This window comes from Lepidochelys kempii, chromosome 3, assembly GCF_965140265.1.
Source record: "Lepidochelys kempii isolate rLepKem1 chromosome 3, rLepKem1.hap2, whole genome shotgun sequence".
Classification (NCBI taxonomy): Eukaryota; Metazoa; Chordata; order Testudines; family Cheloniidae; genus Lepidochelys; species Lepidochelys kempii.
The window spans coordinates 16069636-16094888 of NC_133258.1; the positions used below are offsets into that span (position 1 = coordinate 16069636).

The 25253-nt window shown below is 40.2% G+C and overlaps 1 protein-coding gene across 4 annotated transcripts in view; it reads left to right on the plus strand.

Annotated features, from left to right (window-relative positions):
• Positions 1-25253, plus strand: part of CD2AP (CD2 associated protein) — a 158567-nt gene that overhangs the window by 122553 nt on the left and 10761 nt on the right. For 3 of the 4 annotated variants that reach the window (XM_073335810.1, XM_073335811.1, XM_073335812.1), the window contains 5 exons: positions 2524-2560; positions 3095-3157; positions 7971-8130; positions 11257-11399; positions 23365-23477. In XM_073335810.1, the coding sequence (XP_073191911.1) occupies positions 2524-2560; positions 3095-3157; positions 7971-8130; positions 11257-11399; positions 23365-23477 (516 nt within the window). Of the gene's footprint in view, positions 1-2523; positions 2561-3094; positions 3158-7970; positions 8131-11256; positions 11400-17699; positions 17774-23364; positions 23478-25253 lie in introns of those variants that run through there. The other variant, XM_073335813.1, reaches the window with a different exon arrangement.

Consider the following 25253-nt stretch of genomic DNA (forward strand, 5'->3'; position numbering starts at 1 on the left):
GTGATTGTGGTTAGCAACATTTTACAATTGCATTTCTAATAACATTATCCTCAATGCTAAGTTTAACTATAACTCTGTACTTTTGCTACATTTCATTGCTTGGATGATGAATCTGTTGTTGGTCAGGCAATTTCAGTACTACTATCTGATGAACACTAAAATCCATGGAATCAAATCCACCCTCCTCCTTTTCTAATAGGCTCTCCACTTGGCAAGTGGTATAAATAGTGACAGGTTTCAGAGGAACAGCCGTGTTAGTCTGTATTCGCAAAAAGAAAAGGAGTACTTGTGGCACCTTAGAGACTAACCAATTTATTTGAGCATGAGCTTTCGTAAGTCTTCACTATTGCACAAAATCTTTAACATAAAAAACTTTCAATATTGACTCATTGCAGCGAAACTTCTCAATATTTAAGATTATATTTTTAAATTATTGATATCAATGTGGAAAATGGAAATATTTATATTGATCCAAGTATACTGTGTTGTGTGCATATGGAGGTTGCCAGGTTGAGCTGTGATGTACAGGAAGAAAGGAATGCTGCATTCAGGGTTGGAGAAGTGAATCATTCTGGGTCTTTAAGCAGGTTATTGTAGAGAGAGTCCCCAAATCCTTCAAGCTACTGAATGCAAACCCCATCGTCTTCAATACGACTTAGTACAGGAATTCACCTGCATGGAGCAGCTTTCAGGTAAAGGCAGTGGATGGCAACTGTAATCTACTGTTCATTGTGGGCTGACCTAAAAAACCCCAAACTGATTCACTTTAATTGCAAGTTGGTGTTGACGTTTGAATCTGATATGTCTGCTGCCGCCCAGCCTCACAGGAAATAATGTTGATTTTCTGTTTATTCCAAATAGAACTCTGATAGGATTGAGCATTTCTTTCTGGGCTGAAAACGGAGTCTGGTTTCATTCATTAATTTTACTGCACTGTTTTCTGTGACCGAAGAAAGAGATTAATATGAATTTTCATGCATGGTTAATTTTTAAAACAAGCCTTCATGCACATCATTTGTTCAATAAACAACTGTTTCTGCTAATAGGAGCCGCCGTACTCAGAAGTTTTACTTGGCATATAAGGTCTCACTCTGGGAATTTCCTAAAAGCTTTTATAATATTTTAATGACACTCTCTGACAATTAAAGTCCAGGGGAAATCCTCGTACAAAGTGGAGGGAAATCTGTCTACAGCCAGAGCCCTGGGGCCAACAGCTGGGGCAGTCAATATGGTGTCTACACTGACACTGTGCCAACCTAATTACATCGACCTAAGTACTACGCCTCTTGCAGAGGTGGAGTTATTAGATCAACGTAGTGTGCAACTTACATTGGTGGGAGCAACACTGTAGTGTAGACACTTACATCCAACTCTGTAGTATAGACGAAGCCTTAGTGGGCAGAGGGCTTTTGCTGAGTAGTATGTGAGCAGGCAGCGGCAGGAGGGAATAGAGGGGGAAGAAGCAAACATGCAGAACAGAGAAGCAGAGACAAAAAGCAAGCTAGCCAATCGGTAGCCTCTGAGCCTAGTGTGGCCATGGGGAAAGCTAGTGAGAATGTTTGAGATACGTTGTCTAACAAGGCTTGGCGCTGTAAGCTAAGAAACTGAAACCATTACTTTGGTTCCTCCTGCCTTTGGAGAAGCAGGACTTCGTAAACAGATATTTCTTTGTTACGGTTTTGTTGATCACTAATTTCTATCCCAACTGGAACATCCACAGCACCCCAAATTTTGACTAGCTGCTCAGGTCCAAAAGGGGCAACATTATATTTTAAAAGAGTTCTAGAACACGACTTCAGTATTTCATAGTCTAAAATTTGTTGGGAAATATCCAGGTTAAAAATCACTCATTTTAAAAACAAGAATCTTCAGCTGTGGTATGTGATACTGCAGTATATTTAAACAGGAAACTTTTTAAACATTCTTTCTCAGTATTTAATCTGCACCTTTCTCTCTGCTTGTGCATAAGCAGATATGTCATTTTAAGTTTAGTTTTTCGAGTTCCCAGGCTGCGATGTTTAGGGTGCAAAGACTTCAGGGAATATTTATTCGCTTTCCCCACCTAAAAAAACCCTTTCATTGGAACTCAAAAAACAATTAAAATATTTCTTTGATCTTATTTTTTTAAAAAATATCATTTTTGTAAATCTTTGGCCAGATTTCATCTGATTCTTTTAATATTGCCTGATACAATGTAGGTTTATTAGTATTGCCCTACAGTTATAGTTGTTAAAATGAGTAAGTAAATTGCTTTGGCACTATAAAATGCATAATTTCATTTGTTTTGAATTTTTGGCTGTCTGTGCAAGAAGGATTTTCTGTAATTTCTTGAGCAATGGAATGGGACTCAGGATACCTGCTCGGTGACCTTGGATAAGGTAGTTCATCGCTCTGTGCCTCAGTTTCCCGATCTGTAAAATGGGGATGATCCTGAACTTGTTTGTAAAGTACTTTGAGGTCTACTGATAAGTGGATGCCTATCTTTTTTCTATAAAATATATTGACTCTTTATCCTCTTTGCAGAAGCCAAAGAAGCCACCACCTCCTGTTAAAAGTCTAGGTATGTAAAAGATTCATGCTGATAAATGTACTGACAAACTTTGAGCATAAAAACCAACAAAAGTCACTGCTCTAGAAGCTTCATAAATACAATGAGAGTTTAGAAACAACTCATTTTATTCAGTCATGAAGGCAAGGTTTTCTAATTTTAGTGTACTGCATACAGACGTGTTATGCTCCACATTCACTGTGGTGTGGTATGGCAAGTGTTAAAGATGACTTTCTAGACTCAAAAGTAGCTTTGCATTTCTGAGCAGTACCGTACAGCAACCCCAAATTCATGCCGGTGACACTATGTATCCTACTATGTATTTTGTTTGACACATCTAACAGAACCTAGTTCTGAATCTTAGTTTAGAAATATTTTAATACTTCCTCACATCTTTGAGTTTAAATGAATGGTTATACAGTACATTACGATCCTTGGCTAGAAGGAACAGTATAAATACAAATAATCGCAGGTTATATTTTTAGTGAATGACTAGGATAATTACAGTTGCTTGAGAAATGTGTCCTGTTTTGTTTTTATATTCAGCTCCTAAGCCTGAACTTCCAATAGGAGAGAAGAAGTTTCTTTCTTCTAGACCTGAAGAAAAAGGTGAGACCAGTTTTCTTCACATTGAAATTAAATTGAGATCATATAAAAGAACTACACAATATTTAGTTATTTTGTTTTAAGTAAATAAAATACTCATATGGGAAAAGTTATTACTTATTGTTGTATGCTATCATAATTGTTTGTAAAACTATTCAAGTATGTTAAGGTTTTTAGTTTAGTGTATGTCTACATTTAAATCTACATATTGTACGTTATGATAACACTTAATTGCTTTTGCAGAGTCATTTTCTTAATCTGGAAATTGCAGTCAATTTGACAGTTTATAATGACCTAGTTGCGGTTTTAATAATTTGCTTAAATGCAATTTTGTAATAAATGTGGTGCTGTAATTCTGGATAACAATGGACATTTATTAAATAAATATTTTGTAAATGTCAGTTCCTGCTCTTACAGAGAATGTTTCACCAAACGTGAATGGCTTCAACTGAAAGTTTTTGTTTGGAAAAAACGCCAAAAGTGTATCTACAACGTTGTACTAATGTTATTAATCTGTAGAGGAGATATTGTGATTCTAGACTTTTTAGAAGTGAAAATCTCCTGTCCTGTAAACACCTAAACCATTCAGTCTTCGTCCAGATTTTATCTTTCAGTATTTCCATTTTCACTAACTGTAGAGAAGTTTGCTAATTTACTCACACTACATTTCAAGATTTGAAAGCCTCAGAACTATCACTTAAAAAAAATGGTTAATGGTCTGAATCAAATGTAATGTTTCTAAAATGCTCCCTTTTGTATTTGGAAAAATTGAACAAGGAACTAATGGTCTGTACAGAATTTGCTTTTATTATGATAAAGAGAAAACTTCTGACACATTGCCATTTCTTTCTCTGAGTTTATCCACTTTATAGGACTTGAAAGAAAAAATGCTATTGTTATAACAGTTTGGCCATATTCTATAAAGATACTTTGTAATGCAGCCAATGAACATTGGCCATAGAATGTGTTCAGGACAGCATTTTCAGATGCATGATTAAGAGTAAACCAGCTCCATTTGAGTTTTGGCCTTTCTGCACAAATTTTTAATAACCTGCTATGTAAACTACATATATTCTTGGGAGTAATCCATATGCATGTGTGTGTTTAGGGAGCCATCTTGTGTCTGAATATTATTAGAGAACACATTGTTTCTTTTCATTGGACCACCTTCTTCCTTCTCCAACTAATTGAAGTCAGTAGACTGACACAAGGGCTGAATTTGGTCCGTTTGGCTGCTAATATAAACTTAAACAGTATCAAGACAAAGTATTCATTTTTTCAAGTCAAGGGTCTCAAACTCAAATGACCATGAGGGCCACATGAGGACTAATACATTGGCCTGAGGACCGCGCCACTGACCACCTGTCCCCCCACCCTCCGTGCTGCCCCTGCCCTGCCCCCACTCCACCCCTTCTGTGAGGCCCCGCCCCTACCCCGCCTCTTCCCACCCCTTCCCTGCCCCCTTTCCAACCCCTTCCCTGAAATCCCCACCCCAACTCTGCCCCCTCCCTGCCCCCAGAGGGCGCATGAGGGGGTGTGGGGTGCAGCAGGGGGCTCAGAGCAGGGGGTCAGGATGCAGAGTGCAGCAGGCTGCTCAGGGCAGGGGGTTGAGGTACAGGAGGGGTGCGGGGTGCAGCAGGGGGCTCAGGGCAGGGGGAAGGGGTGCGGCAGGGGTCTCAGGGCACAGGGTTCGGCTGCAGGAGGGGTTCGGGGGCAGAGTCCAGCCCGGTGCGCACCAGGGGCAGGGCAGGTGGCCTGCCCTGCCCTGCCCCCGCACCACTCCGGGAAGTGGCCAGGACCTGGGGGAGGAGGGGCACAGGGGTCTGTGTGTTGCCCTGGCCGCTCCTCCAGGTACCTTCCCCGAAGCTCCCATTGGCCGGGAACGGGAAACCTGTGGGGGGCAGGGGTGCCGCAGGGAGCTGGTGGGCCACAGAAAATAACCCCAAGGCCGCATGTTTGAGACCCCTGGTTTAAGTTAATACTGTTAACACTATTAAATTAAACAGACTACTAGCAGCAGAATAACAGGCCAAGAAGCAAATTATATATAACATCAAATTCTGGGAAATTCTGCATTTTTAAAAATGGAAAATTAAATGCAGAGCTTTCTGCTGAACTGTATAAAATGGGTGAAATTCTAAGGTCTGTGTTATGCAGGAGTTCAGACTAGATTATCATAATGGTCCCTTCTGGCATTAAAATCTGTGAAGATAAATAGTAGTGGTGTTTTGCTTGAAATAAACTTCCATTTATATATGCCTTTTCTACCTCTCCTGAAAACATGTACAAATACTGCTAATCATTTTAATAAAATATTAAATTGTGGTGGAATTAGTCCTGTTAAAATTATTAGCTAATCGTAATATGAAATTATAAACCTTATTATGAGAGACTAATTAGGCTTGTTATAGCCCAAGTTTGTCCATAATTGGACAAGAATTGGTTAGCTGCTCTTTTATATAAGCAGTATTTTTATATGACTGTTGAAAGGATGTTTAATGACATTAGTTAGCCGTGGTAACTTTTTGCTCTTAGTAAATGTAATCAGTATGGTATTTTCCTTTCCATTATGTAGCATTATCTTTTAGCCAACTTTTAGTATCTTTTTCATTGTTTATTAACTCCAGAATAGTTGTTAGAGTACAGAGTGCTATATCTTTGTATAGCAAAAGTGACTGATCCCTATGATGTGGTGATCTGTGGTAAACAGTTTAAAGTATTTAGTAATGATTTTTTTTTCTTGGTTTGTGATAGCCTTCATATTTAGGTTTTGTTTTGTGGAAAAAAGTTCAGATAGCATTCTAGACATTGAGGAATATCACATAATAAAAGCAAAAATGTCAGAATAGTTGACTGTAATTCATATGTAAATATTTAATTGTTTATCGTTTTTTCTTTTTTAAATACAAAATTATTGATCCAGTTTGGTGACTGATATTGGCTGAATGCAGCATTGTAGAACTTATGCTTCCTTTCTCCACTCGTATCACATGTATTTGTAATTTTTAAAGTTTAAAATTGGTCAGCCAGCCAGTATACATAGACCAGAAAAAGACAAATCAATTAAAAAGACTTTTTACACAACACTAAATCTCATAATTCTGTATTTATCATTTAGCAGCACCAAGTGGCAAAATTGTGTATTGTCTCATTATATCAGTTACTCCAGCCCAATACCAAAAAAGCGCTGCTGGAGACATGATTCCAATAAACTGAGCCTTTTCACTGATTTACTGGTATGCTTCATATCTTTGAATTCTAGTATCTCAGGCCTTCAGAAATTGCAATAAGGCAGTACTTGTAGTAGATTCTGTCATAGGTGGTATCTCACCTAAACACTTCACAATCTTCAATGTGTTTATCCTCACGCATCCCTGTTGAGGTACGACTGTTACTGAATGCTACTGTCCCCATTTTTCAGCTGGGGGAACTGAGACAGAGAGAAGCTAAGTGACTTGCCAAAGGTCACACAGTCTGTGACACAACGGGGAATTGAACCTGACTCTCCCAAATTTTAGACTAGCACCTTAACCACTGGAGCCTGTTTCCTCAGATACGTTTTTATATAGGGTTTGAACTTCTGACCACTTGCATATAAAGCAAGAGACGTTCCTCTGCTCTACCAAGCCACTGTGATTCAGCCTTGTGCAAGGAATCAAGAACTCCTAACTTTAGTCCTCTTTATAGGCTTCAACAAGTCACTTAAGGTATGTGGAAACTGCATTCATGGGGTTTGAACGCAGCTCTTGTAGACATACCTGAGCTAGGTTTAATCTAGCTTGATCAGGTACTGATAGCAGTGAAGCTGCTGCAGCACAGGCTCCAGCGTATGCTGTGCAAGCCTGTCTAGAACCCTGGGTAATAACTCGGCTTGCAGTCCTGTGCTGAAGCCTGCCATGCCGTGGCTTCACTGCTACTGGTACCTGAGCTAGTGAGGTTAAAACTAGCTCTAGTATGTCTGCACAAGCTGCAGTTACGCTTCCAATTGCAGTGTAAACACACCCTGTATCTCTGCCTTTTGCCAGCTACAGAGAGGGAATAATGCTTACCTAATTTCACAGGTTTGAAAACATCCACAGCTGTTCAGTATTTGACACTATCCTGAGTGGATGGGAGGATTGTTGGTTTAATGATTGTACAGTGGTTTGAAAATAGAAGTACCCCATGAAGTACTAAGTATTACAAATGTGTGTTTTCCATCGTTAATTGACCAAATCTGAGCAAATGGATCATATGGCGATGAAACAGTGGAAGTTTTAGTTGTCCTGTTTAACTTTCATACATTTGTTTTGTATTCAGTTAGTACTACCAGTGTGCACATAGGAAGACAAGGTCCTTAATCTACAGAATTTGAATCTAAATGCACAAGGAAGTCATCATCTAGAGATCACTCCTGCTCTGTGATGCATGTGTAAAAGAAACAGGGATAAACATCTATATCTTTAGTAGTAGATGTAATGAATTGATATGAGGGGAAGGCATTAGAGGTACAGCAGGAATTCTTGTGTGTGTGACTGACTAAGCTGTTGTCTGCAGTGCACTAATGAATCAGTGACCTATTACCAGGAATGTCACTGAAGAAGTTGCATTAAGTGTTTATGCTAACCACATTTCTTGTGTCCAAGTGTACAGTTTGTATGCACATTTCCTCTTTTTACTTTTATCTAAATATATCTCAAAGTGATGCAGCATGAAATCTTCAGGGAAATCATTCTGATAGCAGCCACTATGATGAAATGCCAGTCATAATTAGAGGAGCAAAGTGTCCTAGATAAATTAATGTATCTAAAAATGTTTTTGTGCCTTATTTTGTAAGATGAAAAAGCAGCTCTGGATCAGAAGCCTTCTAAGCCAGTAGCTCCCCAGGTACCACCCAAAAAGCCTGTTCCTCCAAGCAAGACTAATAATGTATTTAGAGCTGGGCTTCTGCATCCAAAACGACCAGATAAACCAGTTTTACCATCACCTGTGTCTAAGTGAGTATATTTGTATTTAATTTTAATCCAACGTAGTAAATAGATTTCATTAGTTTATGTTTGCATGTGCTTCATTGCTAAACTATGAACCTTAATTAATCTGAAGGTGAATATGTCATAAGGATACACAGTGCCCTATACTTATCTGTGCTTCAGAAATTCTGTGGGTGGTGATCAGCTTTACCTTCTGTTAATTTTCTAATTGTCAAGTGACATTTTACTTGAATCAGATAAGAGGGAACCTTGCACCGTGACCTGCATTCTGTGTGAAATTATGCACTTCTGAATCATCAAACGCAGTGCAAGTTTTAAGCTGCTGCATTCTGTGTAAGTTATGGCCACAGGAAATGAGTCACTAGTGGTGGTCTGTGATATGCTGGGTAGAGGAGCCTGTGGGCGTTACACTTAAGAAATTAATTACCACATTGGAGAGAGCCACACATCACTGTGTAAATGACCAGATTTCTCACTTAAGTATTGTCAGTATAAATCCCCACTCCTGGAGCACGCATGCCCTCGCTGTTGAAACCATTGTCCTTTAGAAAAGTAGTGACCATTGGGAACATGTGAGTGAGATCATATAAGGATCTGAATCTCCAAGATTCCTCAGTTCTTTTCAGCTGCTTGAGTGGATTTAAATTCTCTGTCTTCCCTTCATAGTTCATATTATAACAGAGTAACAGCAGCCACTATTGTTGAAGTTGCGTTTCTGCCTCTGTTCTAACCCTGGTTTCCAACCACTAGTATTAAAGTTGAATTTAGCTTCTATTCTGTCCCCTGATTTTAGTCACTGACAACTTTCTGAAGTTTTATTTTTTCAGACTGAAGTTTTTCCATGCCTGGTCTCTGCCTGATGAGGTGACATTTTTTTGTCAGTTTGAATAAAAACCAATCAGCTCTTTTTTCAGTGTAAGGAGAGTGTGTCCCATTATAACCAAACCAAAAAGTAATGTGATCTTTTTTGAACAATTTTAAGTCTTGCAGGAGATGGGCTGTCTCCAGCATCCTTTCTGAAGATACATCTACACTTATGGTGGCATGCAGAGAACAGACACTGCACACCCAGCTAGCACGGGTATAAATAGCAGTGTAGATAGTGAGGCACAGCTTAGGCAAGTAAAGTGCCCTAAGGTATATACCCTACATAGCTGTCTGCACACCCAAGCAGTGCCTCCCATGTCTACACTGCTACTTTTAGCAATGTAGTGATCCATGGCTAGTGCCTTTCCCTGTGTCAGGAAAAGGTTCTGGCAGGGAGAGGCAGCGGGAAAGTCTGACAGTGTGGAAAGGCTCCTGTTGCTTCCTCCCTGCTAGAGCCTTTTCTGCTGCAGTGAAAGGCTGTGGCAGCGGGGAGCTGCTGGAGTCTTTTCCACTGGTCTCCATCCCCGCTCGTTGGAGCATTTCACTGCTGCATGTGGTTACACAGCACAGTGACAGGCGTGAGCTCGGCCTGCTTTCACTATGGCAAGTAGCTCCTGTGTTGTGTCTGTACTCGACACACTACTGTAAATGTAGATAAGGCATAAGATGCCTGGGACAGGTCACTCTTCTCTTGGTATCTAGCCATACTGTGCATTATTCATGCACTATTGCCATTTTCTTTGCACATCACGGGAGCTGATGCTCCGTTCAGGACAGCAGTGCTATAATCATTGTTCAACTAGTTCTCTTCAAACCTGACTCCTCGCAGTAGCAATTAATCTCTCAAGAATGGAGATCTTGAAGAGAGATTACTAGCCAGTTTTAAGAATCGATTCTTTGAGTGGATTGTCAGTGTAGATCCCCATTCACCACGCTTCTGTGCTGTAGATTCCAAATGGTGGAAGAAACTAACAGACGTGTAGGCCACAGCTCCGTACATAACCTCACACTGAAGGTTTGATTCTGTGAGACTGCATGTACAGGTTCCCAATGGTTACCCCTTTGAGCGCTCTGGCTTTCATGCAGCAGGTGCATGTGCAATCCAAGAGTGCAGCTCCATACTGTTAATCTACAGAGGGCCACCCATTCTTGGCTAGGTATTGACTTCATATTTCAGCACACTTCAAGATTTATTGTTTTATAGGTAGAGAAGTATACAACAGAAATGTTTTTCAATTTGGGTAACAGTTAACATATTGGAATATGTTATGGAACAGAATTCCAAAGGGGAGATATAGATATAGACAAATAATAAATTGTGGCCAGAGAATTTTAATGTTCTTATGACTGAAAACGTCCACAGCTGCTCAATATTTGACTGAAAACATCCACAGCTGTTCAGTATTTGACACTATCCTGAGTGGATGGGAGAAGAGAAGGCAACCCTGCTGCAATAATAATCCCCATGTAGAAAAGTGGGGAAATGAGTATAGAGCCACATTTTAGAGGAAAGGGAACTTAATAACCAACATTTAACCTGTCAAACTGTTCAATTCACACAGCTTCCTAAACAAAGTAACTTTTACCTTCAGCTGCAAGATGCAGCTAAAAGAGTGGCAAAGGAATGGCTCATCTGTTCACTTTTGGATCTAGGATGCAGGAAAATCTAGGAGTCTTTCACTGCCAGAACAGTAATAAAGGGTGCAGAGAGACTATCCAATGCTAGAATAAGGGCCATCTATACAGGATATTTAACTAAATGTAACCACCCATTATGATCCATTAAGAATGCTTTTAATAAAAAAATTTGAGGGCAATGGACCCTTCATACTTCACCTGTGAATGTTTCTGAAGTGGAGATATTGTTGAAGGTGGTGTTCAACCTTCTTGTCTTTTGTTTTGTTGCATTGCACTATAGCATTTTTTTTGCAAAGGGTTAGATTTGTTCATACAGTGTGCCTAAACGGTGATAAAATATTACCAGATAATGTTTTGAAGTATGCATGTGGAACTCCTACTGAAAGCCCTGCACATATCTGGAGGGCAGATTTTTGTCCATAAGAGTCCTAACAGAAGTAAATATGTTTATGAATAGCACAACATTGATTTTATTTGTCTGTCTTGGTGTGAGAGTCAGTCTGTGAAATTTTTAAATCTAAATGCTTAAAGAACAGGAAACAGACATTTTCCCCTCTGCTTTTAACTCTTAATACGTTTGAATTATGACTTGTTTCAAATTCAGACTGCCTGTTTATTTCTTTACAGATCTAATGGGGAAGTAGTTTCCCTTCGACCGAAGTCTGAAATTGAGCCACTAATAAAACCAAAGTTAGACTCTGAACATTTACCACTTAGACCAAAATCAGTAGAGGTAGATTCAGTTGCAGTAAAGAGCTATAAAGAACCAGGTAAGATGAAAAACAAATGAAAATACTGTACTGGAGAGCTTTTCTGAGCCTTTCCTATTTGGACTGGGATACTCTCATGGTATTAGAATAAACTCTTTTATTGGAGTATACACGTGTTAATATTTAGTGCAAGAACAGTTACATGTGTTAGGTAGGGTATACAATTTTTTAAATACTGCTGATAGCTCTTTTGTGTAACTGGGAAAAATAATGTACAGTGTTTATCAGGCTAATATGCAGAGAACTGATAACGCCTTACTTTGTATTGGGTTAGCTAGAAAAACGAACACCTATATAATGGCTTTCTTTTTTCAATTAAAAGGATATTTTTGTCATTGCCTGACCTCCCTTACCTTTATAAAAAGATTCCTTTTTTTTCTCACTGTCATTTTCTGTGCACCTTCCTGCTGTTTTTGTGCATAGAATAACTTAATGAACCTATTTAAATATTTTTACTAATATTCATAACATTCATTTATAGTTTCGTGGAGTCTAGTTGACAACTTTTGTGGCTAACTCCTTCATTAGTGCTTTACAATTTTGAAAGAGAGAGATTGTATTTTGTGAATTTCAGTATTTGGTGCTGATGAAAGTGAAGTAACTCTTGCTAGATGCACCTTGATCTTAATCTGACATCTGACTTACAATTCTATCCCTGTCTAATGAGAACTTTAAGTATTGCCCAGAACCAGCAACATTCTGGACAGATGCTATGCAAGCTCTCCCCATATAACTGCTACTAATATATTCCTTCCTTGTCAATAACATTACTGTGATCTCAATCCTGCGTGTGCCTCCTATTCAAAGGTTGCCTGTTCTGTTAAAGCTAAACCCAGGGTTGTGAGTTCAATCCTTGAGGGGGCCATTTAGGGATCTGGGGCAAAAATTGGGGATTGGTCCTGCTTTGAGCCAGGGGGTTGGACTAGATGACCTCCTGAGGTCCCTTCCAACCCTGATAGTCTATGATTCTATTATTAAAAAAAAAACTGGATGGTGACTTTTGTGATCTTGTGCAAATCTTCATGGGGGGGACTAGTTTTGAGAACACACAATTCTTCCATACATCTGACTTATACCAATTTTTAGCACTGGCCTCTAAATGTGAAATTTTCTAGTGCATTAAACCCAGTAGTGAGCTGGAGCCGGTTCGCGGGAAATTAACAACCGCTGGTTGTTAAATTTTCAAGCAGTTTTAGAACCGGTTGTTAACCTGCTTTCCTGCAGGGGGCGCTGAGGCTTTGATGGTCTCTGGCCGGGAAGTGATGTAATTCCTCCTCCGGCCGCCGGGGGCGCTGCACTGCAGGAGCCATATGGGCTGCCACCTGGCCCTGGACACAAGCCCTGTTGCTGCTGCTGCTCCCCTGGCCCTGGGGCTCCTGCTGCTGCCTGGTGGGTCCCTGGCTGCTCTGCTTGGCCTGGGCAGCGTCCTGCTGTTTGGGCTGCTCTGAGCCACTCTCCCCGTGAGAACCCACCACCCTGCTTCCAGCCAGCCCCGCACCACCTGCCCTGCCCTGCCTCCAGCCAGCCCCGCAACCCCTGCCCTCAGCCAGTCTCTGCTGCATCCCCTGCTCTGTCTCCAGCCAACCCCTGCGGCACGCACCCCCCTGCCCAAAGCTAGCCAGCCCCACACCCCCCCGACCTGCCTGCAGCCAGTCCCTACCTCCAGTCAGCCCTTGCCCTGCCTGCAGCCAGCCCCTGCAGCATGCACCCCCCTGCCGGAAGCTAGCCAGCCCCACACCCCCCGTCTCCAGCCAACCCTTGCCACACCCCCCTGCAGCCCTGCCTGAAGCCAGCCAGCCCCACACCCCGTGCCCTGCCTGCAGCCAGCCCCTGCTTCCAGCCAGGCCCGCAACCCCCTGCCCTGCCTCCAGCTAGCCCTGCCCCACGCCCCTGTCTGCAGCTGGCCCCACTTCCACTGGTGCCCTGCAGTTCCCAGGGCAGTAACCCTGCATACTTGCTTCAGTGAGGGGGGCAGGGAGCAGCTGGGGACCCACACATGTGCACACCCTAGGGTGACCAGACAGCAAGTGTGAAAAATCAGGATGGGGGTGGGGGGTAATAGGAGCCTATATAAGAAAAAGACCCCAAAATTGGGACTGTCCCTATAAAATCAGGACATCTGGTCACCCTAGTTCACCCCCAGGGAGTGGTGGGGGACGCACACATGTGAAACGGAGCTCATTTCTAGTTCAGGCCCATCTTTTTAAAAAAGAACCTTAGGCAGGGTTAACACACATCTGTATTTTCCCGGACATGTCAGGTTTTTTGGTTCTTAAATCGCCGTCTGGACGGCGATTTAAGAACCAAAATACGGGAAAATACGGACGTATGGTAACCCTGTTGGTACAAAAAATACATTCTGTGGCACATCCCTTAAATCAGAACGTTTTATAGGGAACCGGTTAAGATTTTGGCAGCTCATCACTGATTAAACCCACATGGTCTCAACCCAGGGTGACCTCTTGGACATGACCCTTTACTCAGAATGCCTTTTAAAGATGCGGAACAGAAATAATTACTCCATTTCCAGAATGTGTAACTTCCCATCCAAATTGCACTGAACTGAGGTGTGGAGTGGCGAATGTTCAGTTTTGGACTACAAGTGTAAGGGTCATTTTCTCATGGCTCTACAGGCTAACCATGGGAGTTTTTTCCATTGGAAAGGGGAGGTTTCCAGTTTCCCATTAGGATGTGCGGCACTTGCTTCTGTGCCTGATGGAGTCTGAGATGTAACTTTGAAATCATGACTTTTGTATAGTAAAGATCGTTCCAATATTTAGTGGATTAGTGATATTAGTTAGTCATTCTCTTAGTGTATAACTTAGTGTATAATAAGGCACCCTAAGAATATTGCAAGTAGTACCCACAAAAATGCTTAATATGTTCCAAGTTATTTCTAAAATAGTTTTTTCTTTGTTAAATGTTGTGCATATAGAGAATAGATGATGTGCCAGTTTTATTTGGATTGGGACAGTGAAGGGACTTAACCAGTATCTGGTGAAGATTGGGGCTTTCATAAGCGTAAACTGAACAAAGTTTTTTTTCAGGCAAGAAGGAATTAATGTTAGTAGTTTGGGAGATGAAATGGCTGAGATACTAGCCCCTTTGCTTTAAAAGTGTGTCAGAAATCTGTTACTCAGGTTTCCTGTTTGGGGATTGTATTAGATCTTGTGCTATTCCTACATGGTCAGGTAGCATGTGTGGCCAAGAGCATGTCTTTCTGTCATCTTTCGGTGAGGAGAATGTGATGTTTTTGTTTAGATGTAGACCTTCCCTACAGTTATCCTTGCCTTTGTCACCCTGAGACTAGAATAATTCACTGCACTCAGTCAGGTCCTGTACACTGATGACATTGGCTGAGTATTAGATATACTGTGGCTATAAGGTTTTGACATAGGACCTTGTAGGTCAGCAGAGGCACTCAAGCTTACAGTACGCAGATTTCAGAGAGAGGGAGTTGGTGGCAGGATCCCCTTGATGACAGATCTTCTATATACTCCCCATCTTACTGGTACATCAGGGCAGGCATTTGATGACTTTCAGGGAGCACTGCAAGGCTCCTGTATTTTCTGGGGCTTTAAAGAAGAAAGTGGAGTGATAATAAATCGGAGAAAGTGGCTGTTGAATGTTAGTGATTTGAGGATAGGGTTGATGATGATGGGACATGCCTTTTTATTTCATGGATGTTTATTCTTTAGTGTGGATGCATGTTTCCTTTGAGAGAGAACTAAGAGTGTAGTTAAGGGTGGCTGGCTTTGTGCCCTCATGTTTCTGTCATGTGGGGTTTCATTTATCATTTTTTGTGCGTATTTGAGCTTGCAGGGAAGACTGGGTACAGACTGACATGCATTCAATATGCTGATGACATTGAATCTATTCTTCCCTTTCATCCAACCTATAGGGAGCAATTATCTTTCTCTGTGTATGGTAGTGAATGGGCTCGATAAGAGTGAGCAGGCTGAGGCCAGGGGAAACAGAGGTCATATTGTTATGTTTGGGGAAGCAATTGGACAATGTGGCAAAGATTGTCACCCATTGATTGAAGGTGTGTCCCCCATCTTGTGTCAGCTGAGCATTCACTTTGGGAGTTCTGTTAAACTCCTTGCTGTTAGGCAGCTATATAACAGAATTGAGCAGAATGGCTTTATTCCCTCCCATGTGGGAAGGAAGTTGTAACCCTTTCTCTTAGGCCTGGACTATGTTACAGGCCTTCATGCTTCTGTTGCTTGAAGTTTAGGCAATTCCAATGCACCCTGTGGGGATCTGCATGTGGATACCGAAGCTGGGGCAGAAAGTGGTGAGCACATGACACCAATGCTCCGGGATTTGTGTTGGATGCCTGTTGGTTTCTGGATGGAGTTTAAGAAGTTGATTCTGATCTATAAAACCCAAATGGGATGGGTGATGGGATTGGGCAAGGATTTGTGGATTTTTATTTGGCACAACTAGTTTTGTGGGAGCTGAAGAAATTCTAGTTTTGTGGACTGCAAAGAGATTGTTGGTTTGCTGTTGCTAATTTAATCTTGATATTCTTAATTATCTAGCAAGGCTACCCACAGGCTGGAGTGTAGGCATTTTGTGCTTACATATTGAAATCAAAGCACAAGATTTTTTAAATTTAATTGCCTATTTTGAATAAGAATAGAGTAAAAACATAATTTAAAAGACTTTTCCTAGGTAGTACTAAATCACCAATGTCTCATATGAAACAAGCATTCAAAAGTGATATTGTATCAGCCTGAAATGAAGGTAGGCCCCAATCCTTCAATTGCCTCCCTATGAACTGGGGGCAACCGCTTGCATGGAGTCAGTTGCAAGATCAGGATCTTGTATTGTAAATGCGCATACACTGATCCTTAAGGCGTGTCAGTTTTACCCAAGATAAATAGATATGGTTAACTCAAAGTTTGGTATGTTCCCTTAAAGATCTTATATGTAGATGTGTTAGCCATATGCTAAATCGCAAAGCAATGTGATAAATTTAATAGGTATCTTGGTTTGATCCGCACCATCTGCTTTCTGCCGACTGAACCTTGTGAGAATATCTCTAACACTGTAAATTTACCAGCACCTTCAAAAAGCTGCCATAAAAAACAAAAGTGCCACAAACTTTGCACATTTCAGAGGAGAAGAGAGAATTTTCTCACCCAAGGGGGGATACCCCTTTCTGAAACCCCACAACAGGCAAGAGTCACCTCTGCACTTTTTTATAGCCCAGTATGTTTGAACTCCTATTTAACTAAGACACTTGATTTTATATAGACAGGAGTAGGAAAATTAGTCCCAATAAATATTTTCCAGACTCTCTCAAACCTTCATAAAATAGGTTTTATGGAACATGCGTAACAGGCAGAGTGCTTGGTAGCCAAGTGTGGCAGAAAGCTTTTATCCACGGTTGCTTGGAATGACCTGCCTAACTCATTCATGGCTTTACCGCCAGCGTGTAGTACAGTCGTCCCAACTCATGCCAGTGAAACCTATAAAACCACACTACTGAAATTTCAGTGTGTACGTCACGGCTACGGAAGGGCTTGTTAATGCTACAAAACCTGGGGCTGTGTAAGGTCAAACACTTCAGTTGCCTGTGGCAATTTTAAGATTATTTTATGAATCTTATAAGAGTCAAGGTAAATAGAAAATGCAATACATGCCTTCACAGAGCCCTAAGAGATGTCCTCTCTTGAGGTCAGACGACCCAAGCTTTGCTTTTCTAGTTAGTGTGTTATCCCAGCTTGTTGGTGTGATTTCACTGAAGTGAATGCACAGAGGATGAAGTTTTATCAGAATCACTAATGTTCCTTGTATCTGTCTAACTGGTTTGTAGCCATTTTAACTATCAGTCTTGTTTCTGGTAGTTTAGGGTCTCAGATTAATTACTTAAATGAACAATATTTGTTGAGCCTGATTTTTCAGAGGTACTGGCCTCAATGGTACGCTGCTGTTCAACACATCTGAAAATCATGCCTGTTGCTGTTAGATCACCAATAAATACTTCAGTGATCATATTTGTGAAGACTTCTGAATACCACTTGTTGATGATTCATTTGAAAAGGACCGTAAAAGTTTCCCCTCTTGATTAGAGAGTTAAACCAAAAATGTAACAGACTGAAAACAAAGTGATTCTGTGTGTTTGAGACCTGAAGATATTATAATATAGGCAATGCTAATATGCTGAACATGTGAAACGATTCTGTTCCTTCTACAAATGTTTCTTTTTCCTGCTTTGTAAAATATTTATTTTTTTTTTTTTGGTTCAGAATCTTTTTTCTAGACATTCCTCTCCTTGACTTTTCTTTCCAGATTTTGTTTCCTATCCTGTTTGCCATGTTTCCCTTCTTACGTGTCAGGAAATTACCCTACCCTTCTCCATTTTGGTAAGATAACATTATATAAGGAAATCCAAACACTGTGTGTTATACCAGTACATGCACGTAGCCTTTTCTTTTTAGCAGCTCAGAGTTAATTTTCATTTGCAGTTGTATATACTAAAATTTGGGTTTTATTTTAAAATGCTTTTCTGGTTGTTTTGGATGCAGATTTTCCTTAGCTAGCAGAGAAGTATTTACCTTTAAATGCATTCTAAAAAAAATTATGGGACTTCATAAAGTGTACACATATTTACACGCTATTATTTAACCTGTCGGTGAGGCCCCAAATGTAGTTTTTTGTAATGGGATTACATTAAATATGGATCACATTTCTGATGCGGCTGAGGTGGATGGCTTTACTGCATCTTTGCACACACAAAATATCATCTGACTGCTATGCACACTGATGTTTTTTTGTTTTGTATTTTTTAATTCTTGTATGTTAAGTCTTGGAAACAAGTCTTTATAATTTACCCTGTTGGCTTCTTGTCCTATAAAACTGTAATATATTGTGTTTTTAAAAAGGAGTGTAATTACCTCCCATAAGATGTAAATCTTCTTCTGATTTCATTTACAATGATTTGCCGTGTACCATTTGTTTCTCCATTCTTAATTATAGTTAATAACTTTAAACTCATGGTTTTTTGCGTGGCTGAAGTCTTAGTATTCTGATTTATTATGATTGCCTTCTAATCTTTTGTGGGGATGAAGTTTAGTCTTAACAGGGTGAAAGACAGCGCAAACAGCTGTCTATCTTGTCTTGCTATGGTATGAATGTTGGGTTTCCTCATTTCATATAGCATAATTGCAGTGTAGCTAGTACTTTGAGCTGCTAAACCCTGGCAACTTCAGGGGATTAATTCACTTCTTCATTCACGTCTCATGTTTTTGTTGTGCCCTGTAGTTCTTCAGACAAACGGAAATAGTATATGCCAGACCACTGGACACTTTCACTACCAAAATTCACCATTTCTGCCACATACATTGTTGACTACCTTTTTTTGACTGGCTGAATCTTTTTCTGTTGTATTATATGCTTTTCCCAATTTGCTCATGACCCTGCTATAATGTACAGCTCCAGATTTAGGTGGTGGTAGGTGATCTCAATAGGCTGCTTTCTCTATCACAACCGCCTGAGGTTAATTGAACCGTCTGGTCTCTTTGGCAATATGTCTCAGCCTTCAACTTTTCTTTGATCCAGGAGATGTATGAAAATTAGAGCTCTTTTTTAGCACGATAGTACTCATTTTGGTAGATGAAGTCTTAAAAGCCCACATAGTAACTGGAAAAAGGTCCTTGATAAATAAGTGAACAATTCATTTACAATTAAACCTGATACAGAATAGGTGAAATTTTGGCTGTCTTGCAGCCCATCAAACTCCTATTCGCTTCCATGGGGCTCAGGATTCACCCATTATAGGGAATATTATACAAAGGTAAATGAAACCTCTTTCATCAAGTCGTCGTCATCATCATCATCACTCCCATAACCGCATTGGGGCATCATCACTGATGAGCAATCATCCAATTGTCTCCACCTCTGACGATTGTGTGTCAGTGCTTGAGTGTCCGCAAAGTTCATTCCTGTCAACTCTTCTGTGTTATCAGTCCATCTCTTCTTCTGTCTACCTCTTCTTCTCTTCCCCGTACTGTCCCTTGGAGGAGGATCTTGGGTATTCCAGAACATCTTGTTACATGGCCGTACCACTTCAGCTTGCACTTCTTCACGGTCATCAGGAAGTGTTCATATGACCCAGCGCATTGGGTGGTGATGATGCGGACCTCTTCATTAGTGATGTGGTCAAAGTAGGAGATGCCCCGGATTTTACAGAAGTATCTCATCTCTATTACCTGTATTTTCTGTTCAAGTTCTGCCGTAAGGGTCCGTGTCTCACATGCATACAGAAAAATGGAGATGACCAATGCATGAGGCAGTTTCAGTTTGGATTCCGGGAACATGTTCTTATTCCTCCAGATTGGCTTCAGCTTTGCCACTGCTGCTGTTTGCACAGTTCTTGCCAGAATTTCTGCTTTGGATCCTTCATCAGTGATTGCCCACAAATACTTGAACTGTTTCACTGTCTCCAGCTCTTGTCCACTGACAGTTATATGTGAGCTGATCCCATCACGTTTGTTTGTCATCAGCTTGGTTTTCTCTGCACTAATTTCCATGCCGTATTTTGCGGAGGTTTCAGCCAATTGTTTCACAAGTTTGGCAAGTTCATCTTCACTGCCTGCTAGGCTGACAGTGTCATCAGCGAACCGAAGATTTGAGATGGTTCACCCCCTAATGCTGACTGTGCGTATGTGATCTTCTAGGGCATCAGTCGTTATGCTGCCAAGTAGATGTTGAACAGTGTGGGCGAAAGAAGGCAGCCTTTCTGGACTCCAGCAGTGGTGCAAACCCACCCTCCTCTTGTGCCATTGATGAGAACTGCACTGCTGGCCTTGGCATACAGTTGTTTAATGGTAAGAATAAGCTTACGACCAACATTGTACTACTTCATGGTTGCCCAAGAGTTTCATGCCATACTCTTTCAAATGCCTTTTTGAAGTCAATAAAGATGTGGTAGATGTCCTGCTAATGGTGTAAGAACTTCTCACATAGAACAAGAAGGTTGAAAATCTGTTCTGTGATGGTACTTCCAGCATGAAAGTCAACCTGTTCTTCAGCGATGATATTCTCCGCTGGTGGCTTCAATATGACTTTTTACATCACTTTGCTAGGATGGCTAATTAAGCTTATAGTCCGGTAATTTTGACACAATTGCAGGTTGCCTTTCTTTGGCAGAGTGATGACCAGTGACTGTGTCCACGTTGAGGGCCACTCACCAGTCTGCCAGATCTTGTTGCAGATCTTGGTGAGTACATCTATTACTATTTCTTCTCCGAATTTCATCAGTTCAGCTGGGATGCTGTCAATACCTGTAGTCTTTCCTACAGACTTGCATCAAGTAATCACACTCTATTCCCAATATTAAGCCAACAAGAAAGAAAAGATGTAAGGAAGAAATGAATAGAGAGCTCCCTTTATTATTTGTATTCTGATAGCACTATGTTACACTTTGCACTTTACTGAGGTGTAACAGTCTGTCCCAAAGAGTTTGCAGTCTTAAAGCAAAGAAACAGTTCTACGAATCATCCCAGTACTTCCATAATGTACCACAGGCAACAGGTGCAGCCTTGGACTCTGTATTTCCCAAGTCTTAATGAAACATTGCTCTCTCTGAATATATGGGTCTCTTAAAACTTGAGCGCCTGGCATGTGACTCAACCATGAGAGAGAGGCTGGCATCCTTTACAATGTATGAAGTAATTCAGTTTGTGCACCTCTTTAAGCTTACTGCTACATGGTTCCTCCTTCCTGCTGCTACCACAGATGAAAGGAACCTTCCTGAGACAGGCAGAATATATAAATACCATATTTTAGTCTTTTTTTCCTTTTATCATCCTCATTATTACTCTTAATACATAGCTAATGGAGGCCCAGGTTTACTTTTTAACACAGGTTTCTGTTCTGAGATTAGGTGGACCATTAAGAATATGAGGGTATCTGCTTGATAGCTACTGCAGGACATTTAACAAATTGTATACTGTGTTGTACCTGATTACAATAACCTTTTTTATCTTGTGGCCGTCCTTTTCTTCTCAAACTGCCCTCAGCATCCGTCTTCTTATACCCATTACTCTGTCCTTTCCTCACCTCTCCAATTTCTCCTTCCATTTCTCTCCACTCATCTCCGTTCCCTTTACATCTACTTTTCCCTTCTGTTGCCAGCATTAATACACGTTTACAAAGGGTGATAGGTGCCCTTAAAAATCCCTTAGTAGAGTTTGTCCAGTTTAGCTAAACGACAACTAAAAGGAAGATAGGCATGTTGAGATAGCTGAAAGGTGTAATCGCCAAGGAGGAAGCAAAATGTCAAGATAGCTGAAAGGTGTAATCGCCAAGGAGGAAGCAAAATTTCTTAAGGATATACAAAGATGTGTAGCTAAATGTAATGGAACTTCTAATAGTGAGATCTCAAGTCTATGAAAGCCCCATCACTTGAGCCATATGAAACTCTCCTGGATAAAACACTAACGTAGTATGGAAGGACTGACCAGATGACCCCAATACGTGTTTTCCATCTGTGATTTCTATGCTACTTAGAGCTTGAAGATTGATGAGGAAACCTGGAAGGATAATGTAATAAATAGGGAATGAAGTTAAATATTAGCTGCTGATCGATATAACTTCTGCCAAATGCATTATGATTTATAATGCGGAACCAATAACACGGAGTGTGTATTGATTTGCATTCAAGTCCATATCAAGATTTGACTGTAGAGATAAACGTTAACAGATGGTAAATTTTAACTAAAATGGAAGTCAGTATGTATTATGCAGATATCTTACAAATTAAAATATCACAATATTATGTCATGTATTATGAAAGTAATGATGTTTAAGTGCTTTATGAACACTTAAGCCTGACTACCAATCTTTAATTGGTTAACAATTGTAAAATATTTACAATCTTTTCAGATTGGTAGGTATTGTTAACTATTTTACAAATGGGTAAACTGAAGTTAATTAAGCTGTAGCCACAAAGTGGTTAAACTAGCTTTAATTACTTAAATTTTTTATCTCTCTAAAATCATTTACTCATACCGTAAATGGTGGTTTTGTCCTAATGGGTATTTGTGTCCCTGGGGTGTAAATAATTGACCTTATCTCAAGGAGCAAGGAGGAGTCAAAGAATGCAGGGAAACAATACTTAAATTACCAGGTTCTTTATGTAGTGTCACAAGCACAGGCAGATTCTCACCTAACATGAAAAGATGTCTAAACTAACAGAAAGTGAAAATAAATGAAACATTTAGAAAGCTCTCAGACTACAAAGCTCTCGGACACTTGCAGCTTGTCTGTAGACAAGTTATTTATTGTACATATAAAGCCTGCTGGAATTGTAGGTGAGAGCTAACAGGAGCCATTTTTACAACTTGATGTACACATTTAAGCAGATTTAACATGAGTGAATGTATGCCACCTATTTTATCATGCCCCTTGAGACCCTTAGTAGTAACTTAAAACATTCTACATTGGTTCTTCTGTTAGGGTTCCATTAAATTTTGATTAACATGCTTAATTTCAAGAGTATCAAGATCGGAAAATACACTATCCGTAAAACTCTTAAATGGATCTAAACTGACATAGCTCAAAACTATTGTGCTATTCTGAGTCTCGCAATATATTTTTGAAGGAAAAACTACGAATTTTCCTCAACACTTGAGTTTGAAATCTGCTTCATGCCACCTTCTCTCTTGAGCCTCTCTTGTTCTGGTGGGAATATGAATTTGAATTCCTTGTTTTTTAACTGTTTTATTAACTTAAAGATGCCAATTCTCTCTAGTTTCTTTAATGAAAATGTTGTTTTCCAGACTTACTAAAAGTGTATGACAGTTATTTCTTGCATATCCTGAGAGCACAGTGTGCTGAAAGTCTTTTGAATGTACTGTTGTCTTGTCTCCGTGATGATTTAAAAAAAAAATTGTTTCTACTTCCTGAGAACCTTCTGAACTTAAAGGGGGTCTGTGTTCTCACCTTCTTCTAGATCTTTTAAGTTTTGATGTAATAGCTACCTCAGATAAACTGTCACATCCTACTGCAAGCAGACCGAAGATGCCTGGCAGGAGGCTGCCTACTCGTTTCAACGGCAGTCATTCTGTGAGTACACTGACTGTATTATTCTGAAGATAAATTTAGGATATCTGCTTCCCACAAGAGAGAATTTTATTGGGCAACATCACTCCAGGGAAGTCATTTCATTAGCAAATGCCTAAGAGAGTACTGATAGGAACATGTATCCATAAATGGAAAAGTAAAGATGAAAATGAGTGTAACTGAATGTAGCAGCATCACGACTGCAGTTAAAAAAAAAAAAAAAAAAAGATTTTCTTATCTATTCTATTGGGTTTTGACGTTGTTTCCTATTTCCCTGGCTACTCAAATAGTGGTACAGTAAAATCAATAAAAGAAATTTCTTTGTGGAGTTTTTATATTTCAACTCCAGCAGTGTTCTCTGTTTTACAAGAGTAAGAACCCATAATCCCTGCCCAGGGAATTCAGAGTTTAGTGTAGATTACTGTTCAGACATACAAGATATCAAATGCCAGGATGAGTAAATCTTGGAGATAAATTAAATATTCTATTTGTTTATCTTTATGCAGCTGTGTCAATTGAACTGTAATGGCGTCATGTGATATTGTGGGCTCCACACAGACCAGAAATGGGTTCTGTTACCACATGTCATGTAACTTTGGGGTCTCTTATGCTGTGCAGCTGTGGTTCAATTGCCTGACACCAGTATCCTGCCCACAAGTACAAGGTCTCACCCTGGCTCTCGCTAGTTTAGTTATTTTGCAGGGTAACATCAACAGCACTTCCAATCCCAGGTCTCCCAGAGTTCTTAATTACCAGACACTCAGATTGCCCCCCCTCTGGCTCCTCACCCCCGAAGGTGTGAAATCAGCTCCCTCCCCACCCCCATAAATGCACTTTGGCACACACACTCTCCGTACAGTTTGCACTAAAACAGTTTGGATAAAAATAAAAAGTTTGTTTCATAGAAAAAGCCCAGACTCAAAGATGAAATAAGGGAAAGCACACAGAAAATAAACCTAAAGATGCAGCTTCAGGCTTTACACTTTCATATTAGAGAAAAAAATATCTCTTCTAATAAGAGTTACCCTTTGCCTTAAAACAGCTTCTTACTATATCCCCTAGCTATAGGAGGGTTCCAGCGTCCATGGACAGCCCCCACCTTGAGACTGTCCCCAAGTTCTGGATGTTCTTCATTTTTCAAAGACTCTGGTTTTCTTTTCAGTTTCACGCTGTTCCCATTTTGCGTTGATGGTTCCTCATTGTTTTTTTTTTCCTGGACTTGGACAATGGCTATGTGCTTGAAGACAGTCTCAGATGGGTGGAGAGGTAGTCTCAGCCTGCCTGATTGCTTCACTGTCCTGTTGTGAGGTGATACTGAAGTGGCACCACAGTTAAAATTACAGTTTTTATATGTACAATCACATACTTCCGTAACTCTAACCTGTATGCATATCTTGTAATGACTATTAAGTTCATTGCATTACAGGCTTTCATAAAAGATCATTACCCATTATATTCTTATAGCAAAATAAGATAGCACACTATCAGTTGGTTTAACTGTTTATTTGGGTGCGGTCTAGACCTTTTTTTCCTCTTGAGGTGTCCAATTGTCCAAGTCCTCAGTCTGTTTTAACTCTTTCTAATGTGTTTGTATTGTGGTTGTGTCCAAAGGTCTCATTTTGCTAAGCATTGCAGAAACGTACATAGTTCCTACCCCAAAGAGTTGACAGCTAATTTAATAAACATTCGGGGCAGGGAGGGGAAAGAGTGTGAAAGACAGAAGAGGTTAATACTATTTTAGAAACCAAGTTAAGATAGTCAGTGATATTTCTGACAATA